Source organism: Sinocyclocheilus anshuiensis, unplaced genomic scaffold (genome assembly GCF_001515605.1).
Source record: "Sinocyclocheilus anshuiensis isolate Anshui unplaced genomic scaffold, SAMN03320099.WGS_v1.1 scaffold1075, whole genome shotgun sequence".
In the NCBI taxonomy this organism is placed as follows: domain Eukaryota; kingdom Metazoa; phylum Chordata; class Actinopteri; order Cypriniformes; family Cyprinidae; genus Sinocyclocheilus; species Sinocyclocheilus anshuiensis.
Genome location: NW_015544163.1, coordinates 1,300,552 through 1,307,868, shown reverse-complemented (window position 1 = coordinate 1,307,868; position 7,317 = coordinate 1,300,552). Strand labels below are relative to the sequence as shown.

Sequence of the window (7,317 nt, the reverse complement as noted above, 5' to 3'; positions counted from 1 at the left end):
CGAACAGGGTGCGCAGAGGTATGCTAATACATACGTTGACAGGCAGGTAGGAAAGCCAATTAAAACGCTTGGACCGAGCATTTTGATTGGACAAACATTTCTTGATCCTACGCCTTCCACAGAATATATAAATACAGACAAATACATTTAGACCACTTAACTTAATGATTGCTATATCGGGATGTGAAGACTTTCAACCAGCATAACAAAAAATGTTTCTGAAGACAATCACCTATTGCACCTTTAATCTTCTAATTCAGGGAAACACAGGGCAGGCAGACACACACGTAGCACACGGACAAATAATACCGGACGCGGGAAATGGAAAGACACGAGGCTTAAATAATCAGAACATAACGAGGAGATGAACAGGACACAGCTGGAATCAAATCAACACAATAAGGATAGGAACAGGAAGAGCCAAATATGGGCAATGGCATAAGGAGGGGAAACCAGGACATGGAGCACGAGGGGAACAAAACACAAGACACGGGAACACAGTCTGACACGTGTTCATTTTGAATATATTTTGGTCACATTAACCTGCAGAACTCCACCCTTATTTTTACTCTTTTCTGCCATACAGACCCTTGTCTTGACTAAAGCAAAAAAAAGTATCAGGGATTAGTTGAGAAGGAAGTGAAACCCTTTCAAAAAGGATTTTTGGGAAGTCTTTTTCTAAACTTTTTCTGACTTCTCTCGTGTCTCGTGGTCATTCATTTTTAAATGCATCATTCTGAAAGTGAAAGTAAAGTTTAGATTGTTGAAGAAAAAATGGATTGTCAAACAGTAAAGATGGATTCACCGTTTGTAGAAGAACTTAATTGTCCTGTGTGTTATGAAATCTTCAAGGATCCTGTTGTTTTATCATGTAGTCACAGTTTCTGTAAAGCGTGTCTTCAACAGTTCTGGAGAACCAAGGAAACTCCGGAGTGTCCTGTCTGCAGGAGAAGATCCTCAAGGGATGATCCTCCAACTAATCTTGTGTTAAAAAACTTGTGTGAGTCGTTTCTGAAGGAGAGAAATGAGAGCCCTTCAACATCTGAGGAAATCTGCAGTTTACACGGTGAGAAACTCAAACTCTTCTGTCTGGAGGACGAACAGCCTGTGTGTTTAGTGTGTAGAGATTCACAGACACACGACAACCACAAATTCAGACCAATCAGTGAATCGGTTTCATCATATAAGGTAAGAGAAATTAATAAGTTGGCTTAGCTTTATATCACATATACGGTGTTATCATATTAATGTATTTTCTCAGCAGCTGATCCGTTTTGTATTTTCATTTTGTTGAATTCTAGGAGAAGCTAAATACAGCACTAAAATCCTTACAAGCGAAACTTAAACACAAAGAGAACATTAAAGGGGAATTTGAGAAAACAGTTCAACACATCAAGGTGAGGAAACGGTCTAATCAATTATTTAAACGAGGAGTGGGGTATCGTGTAAAAAATAAGAAAACAACCGTTTTTCTTTTCTTTTTCTTTTTTCAAAATCAAAAATAAAGCAAGAATTCGGCTCGGTTGAAAACACATAACCAGCTCGAATAAAATCGAAACGCCCTTTTCTGCCAGTTGCTCAACGAAATATTAAACCGTGCCATCATCAGTTGTTTCCCAGTGAATGATTTGACCGGGGCAGAGCCTAGACACGGGTTACCTCTGTAGGCGTAGGCACTTCGCATATTTTCCTCACATATGTATCTCGTATATGGATTTAACATCGTCCGCTCCTCAATATAGGCTACAGCATTAAATTAGGCCTAGGATAAATAAAGTTTGGTTCTACACCAGAAACACAAACCATCTATAGCCTAATGCTTACAATAACACATTTTAAAATATATATAATAGAGGTACAATTAACATCAAGCTACATTTGAAAATTTGTGATTATTAAAGTTTAAACTGTGTATCATAGTCTAAAGCTGACATGCAAAATTTGCTGAAGACCTGACAAACTTAGAAGAGTTAGATTTTTACTTTTGTCAGTGTTTAAGGCAATGTATCCAGGAAAAAAAAAGGTGGGGGGGGGGGAGAATGAACTGTTTTCTATAACACACAGTTGCTGTTCTTGAGTGCTTGGACTCCTAAAAAAAAATCTAAATTAAATCTAGTATGAGAAGATGCACAGCTAACATTAGAAAATACATAGTGCTGAATGTGTGTGATACACTCAATACTACAGGCTCATATGGTTGCAGAAAGACCCTGAGCCTTTTGCACATTTTTCTTAAATACCCAGACCAAGACAAAACATTCTGCAAATTGAGACATGAACTAACAATTGGATTTGGCACTGAACAGGATCCTAGACTTTGGAAGTTTATATCTTATTTTGAAACGGGAGGTAATTTGGTTGAATACCCTGGGAAAGAGCACACCCACTACAGCTGCTTCAGTATTCCTAAACTCTTAACTCTTTATTACCTTTTAGCTTACTACTGTGGGATGAGAAGATTGAGACATTTAAAATGATGCCATACATAAATGGGACCCTGGACCACAAAACCAGTAATAAGGGTCAATTTTTTGAAATTGAGATTTATATATCACATGAAAGCTGAATAAATAAGCTTTCCATTGATGTATGGTTTGTTAGGATAGGATAATATTTGGCCGAGATACAACTATTTGAAAATCTGGAATCTGAGGGTGCAAAAAGAAAATCTAAATATTGAGAAAATCGCCTTTAAAGTTGTTCAAATGAAGTTCTTAGCAATGCATATTACTAATCAAAAATTAAGTTTTGATATATTTACAGTAGGAAATTTACAAAATATTTTCATGGAACATGATCTTTACTTAATATCCTAATGATTTTTGGCATAAAAGAAAAATGGATAATTTTGACCCATACAATGCTTTTTTTGGCTATTGCTACAATATACCCCAGCAACTTAAGACTGGTTTTGTGCTCCAGGGTCACAAATGTGAAAATCTTTTGCATTCACACAGAACATTGTATTCTACATGTAACCATTCTGAGTGAAACAAGTGAAAGGGAAGGAAGTGGTGCAGAAGGAACAAATGTGAAGGCAAAACATGCTCACAAGACTAGGGTTGCAAAGGGGTGGAACATTTCTGGTAAATTTCCGGAAACCTTCCAAAAATTCTGGGAAGATTAAAAAAAAAAATCCTGGAAAGTTTCCAACATTTCTGGAATGTTTCAGAAATTTACTGGAAATTGTCTACCTTTTTGCAACCCTTTACAAGACAAATATCTGTATGCTAATTCACTGTTTGGATTGTCCATCTCAAGTCTTTGAGGTTCTGCAGCCTTACACCCCAGTACAGAAGAAATGCAAGAAATGACTGTTATCTACACAGTAAAATAAGAGTAGTCATCAAACCTATGAAATAATACAAATGGAAGTCTATAGCAACTCAAATATGTTCAGTGAAAATCTTATTTCTTTAAGGTAAAAAACAAAACGTTTGTGTAAATGATGTGAGGTGTGTTGATTGAGATGATTGAAGTGAATGTGATTTGATTTCAGTCTCAAGCTGAACACACAGAGCGTCAGATTAAACAGCAGTTTGAGACGTTTCATCAGTTTCTCAGAGATGAAGAAGAAGCTACAATCACTGCACTGAGGGAGGAAGAGGAGCAGAAGAAGCAGATGATGAAGGAGAAGCTGGAGGAGATCAACAGACACATCTCAGCTCTTTCACACACAATCAAAGACACGGAGGAGATGATGCAAGACAATGACGTCTGCTTTCTAAAGGTCTGATTTCAGATTATGGATTGATTGATTGATTGATTGATTGAGTTGTTGATGATAAATTGAGTGTTTGTTCTGCAGAAGTTTCCAGTCTCAATGGAAAGGTGAGTGATCTGCTGGTGTCTCTGGTCTCTCTGCTTCTGAAGTCAAAGCCACTGCAGTTCTGACTCCTGAATGTTCTTCCAGAGTCCAGATCTTGCAGCCCGATCTACAGACGCCTTCTGGAGCTTTGATTCATGTGCCACGTTACTTGGGGAACCTGCCCTTCAGAGTCTGGAAGAAGATGCAGGACATTGTCCAATACAGTGAGTCTGGAGAAGATCTGTGCTCTTACACATACACTGGACATGACACATTCTGGAATATTTATAACATTTATTAATTAATTCATAATAATCTGTGTTTGGTTCACTCTTGATCATTATGTGAACATCAGAATAAAAGCAGCTGTTGATTGTGTCTCATCAGCTCCTGTGATTCTGGATCCAAACACTGCTCATCCATCTCTCGTCCTGTCTGATGATCTGACCTGCGTGAAAGACCTCTGGAACAAACAGCCGCTTCCTGATAATCCGGAGAGATTTGACAGCTATTCCTGTGTTCTGGGTTCAGAGGGTTTTAATTCAGGAACACACCGCTGGGATGTGGAGGTTAAAGGGAATTCACACTGGATTCTTGGAGTAACTACAGCATCGAACCAAAGGAAGGGACGTGAGTTCTTTGACACTGATGTGTGGAGTGTGCAGTATGGACTGTATGAAAGGTCTGGTTTTCCTGTTAGACAGGATCTTGAGCGTGTGAGAGTGTATCTGGTCTATGACAGAGGAATGGTGTTATTCTTTGATCCTGTAACTAACACACATCTACACACATTCACAACCACCTTCACTGACACCGTCTTTCCTTTCTTCGAAACCGCTTCCTCTCTGAGATTCTTGCAATTCAAAATTAAGTAAATGCTGCACTACAGTCATTCAGCACTACAGACACACTGACAGAGACATAATGCTGAACTTCCGGTGGAAGCGAATGCTGGTGCAAACTTCTAATTATTATCTAATAATTGTTTGATTGTTTTATAATTGCTATAAACCATGGTTGTTTTAATTTAAAGGATCAACTGAAAGGATCAAAGGACTCTTTTAACCAAAAAATATTAACAACTTGGTGGCTTTTAATTGTGTGAGTGATCAAGCCCTTGGCTCACTTCCTCCCGGAGCTTACCCTGGAGTTAGTTATAATAATGTGGATCAACAGGCTTCTTACATGGATTATACCTCTTCTCATCATCCATCCAGTGACATTGATATTTCAATATACAACAGCGGAAATTTTCTTACTACAACCCACCTCCGAGCCTCTAATTTCACCACTATATCCATGATCATTTTGATTATCCAGTGTCCTTCAAAGAAATCAAGGCGGACTGTCGACCACAGTGTGCTAGCTAGCCTAGCCAGGCCAGCTAACATCAAATCTGGTATGAACAATTTGGCTTATTTAACATTCATCCGTTAATAAACAAAGGACCTCTCATTTATGATCTGCTGAACGATAATACGTTGGACTTTCTCTGTGTAAAACTGACATGGCAGCAGCACAATCAAACTGTTCCTCTAAGGATTGTTTATACCTGCCAACCCTGAGCGTCTGGTGGACATCTAGATAGACAGACAGACAGACAGACAGACAGATAGATAGATAGATTGATTGATGCACGTTTAAATTTAAATGTTTCCACTTTTAACCACTAGATGTCACTGTCAGTCATAATTAATACATTCCAGTCCTGTCAGTAAAATTGTTTTATGGCATTTTACACACTGTAAGATGAAACAGAATTTACATTGTTTACAAAATTGACATTGTATGATTCCTCTGTTTATTCTAGTATTGTATAATGTGCAAGATTATTATGAAGTGTATGATATGAGCACATGAGAATAATCAGTCTAGATATTCCCCTGCCCCTTTGTGCAAAAAGATGAAAAGCCTTCGTAGAAACTAAACATTGAGGCAAACAACATCTTCCATAAATTCTTTGAAATCAAGTGAATGTGACAGACAGACAGTCAGATAGATAGATAGATAGATAGATAGATGACAGACAGACAGACAGACAGTGACAGACAGACAGTGACAGACAGACAGACAGATAGACAGACAGACAGACAGACAGACAGTGACAGACAGACAGATAGATAGATAGATTGATTGATGCACGTTTAAATTTAAATGTTTCCACTTTTAACCACTAGATGTCACTGTCAGTCATAATTAATACATTCCAGTCCTGTCAGTAAAATTGTTTTATGGCATTTTACACACTGTAAGATGAAACAGAATTTACATTGTTTACAAAATTGACATTGTATGATTCCTCTGTTTATTCCAGTATTGTATAATGTGCAGTTCAGTTTCTATCTTGTGACGTCAGAGATAAGAAGTCAGTAGAGTCACTGGCCATCTGACAACCTTGCTGTCTCTGATTTTGTTACTGTTAATTGTGGCTGGCAACTAAGTAACTGAGAAAAGGACAGTTATAATTCTTCATCTTCACTAAGATGAAAAAAAAAAGACTAGAATATATTTGCATTGACAGTTTAGGTATCCACCTTAATCTTTTGATGGCCACTAGATGGCACTGTCCGATAACAGCAGCCAATGTTTATTTTAAGTATACATGCACTTTACAATGCTAATTAAATTAAATTAAATCTTTACAGCAGTCATTTTCCATAACAGTTTAATCACTTGTATGTAGACCTTAATGCACTGACCAAATAGTGCTGGACAAAATGTAATGGGATTATTTCCTATGAGGGGAAAATTGTTTCCAGGAAGTGCCATGGCTCTTGATGGGCATGCTTATCGATGTATGACCTCCTGGTATTTGGCACTTTGTCATTTATGGGTTCAAACTCTGCTTGGAAAATAGCAACGTTTTCTCAGAACAATTTGCATTAACGGTCTTCAAACCACTTTGAACTTTTGCTTTGATTAGTGGAGTCAAAAGCGCATGTATCAGATATTCTATATACAATACTGAAACAGAAACCTGAGACACATATTCGGTCTTCTGACCTTTAGGTAAAGTTCACCGTGAATCCGTCAGCGTGAGAATGAATGCCAAATGTGATTTTGGGAAAGGCCAGTTGTTGGATGGCTCAAGTGGTTTTCCGATTTCCGATTCCATCCATTCAGGCAAATGCAATTCGCTAACAGCTTCCCAAAATAACCTACAATCCCATTTCTTTTCAAATGAAATGAAGGGAAGGTAAAATGTCTTATTTGTTGAATGGTACTTCAAATTGTATTATCAGTGGGGCTTAACACCTCGCTAAATTAGCCAATTTAAAAACAACTGGGTTGAAAGGAGACTGGAAATCTATTTTCACTCCCATATCCGCCTTTGTGTGCAAGAGGGCTCGGATGACAAAATGCAGTTTTCTCTTGCAGGGCGTTTCCTCGTCTACTTTAAAAGAGTTAAAATTCTCTAGACTTGTTGTTCTGTTAGCTTCAGATTTTTCTTCCTTTCTTTATGTTTGCATTAACTCACAATTCTTAAAAATGCTTAAAGGAATAGTTCA

The 7,317-nt window shown here is 37.8% G+C and overlaps 1 protein-coding gene across 1 annotated transcript; it reads left to right on the top strand.

Moving 5' to 3' along the window:
- The first annotated feature begins 754 nt into the window (after nt 1–754).
- On the top strand, nt 755–5,778 carry LOC107695670 (nuclear factor 7, brain-like). The gene is made up of 6 exons (XM_016495671.1): nt 755–1,188; nt 1,302–1,397; nt 3,500–3,730; nt 3,809–3,831; nt 3,914–4,032; nt 4,196–5,778. Exons 1-6 carry the CDS (start codon nt 775–777, stop codon nt 4,681–4,683), a joined length of 1,371 nt encoding a protein of 456 aa, XP_016351157.1. The 5' UTR covers nt 755–774; the 3' UTR covers nt 4,684–5,778.
- Nucleotides 5,779–7,317: the final 1,539 nt, after the last annotated feature.

Excerpts from the sequence above, each read along its gene's own strand:
- LOC107695670 (XM_016495671.1), top strand. The coding sequence starts at position 775 with ATGGATTGTCAAACAGTAAAGATGGATTCACCGTTTGTAGAAGAACTT. Across the intron at positions 1,189-1,301 it reads AATCGGTTTCATCATATAAG|GAGAAGCTAAATACAGCACT; the intron begins GTAAGAGAAATT and ends GTTGAATTCTAG. Across the intron at positions 1,398-3,499 it reads AAACAGTTCAACACATCAAG|TCTCAAGCTGAACACACAGA; the intron begins GTGAGGAAACGG and ends ATTTGATTTCAG.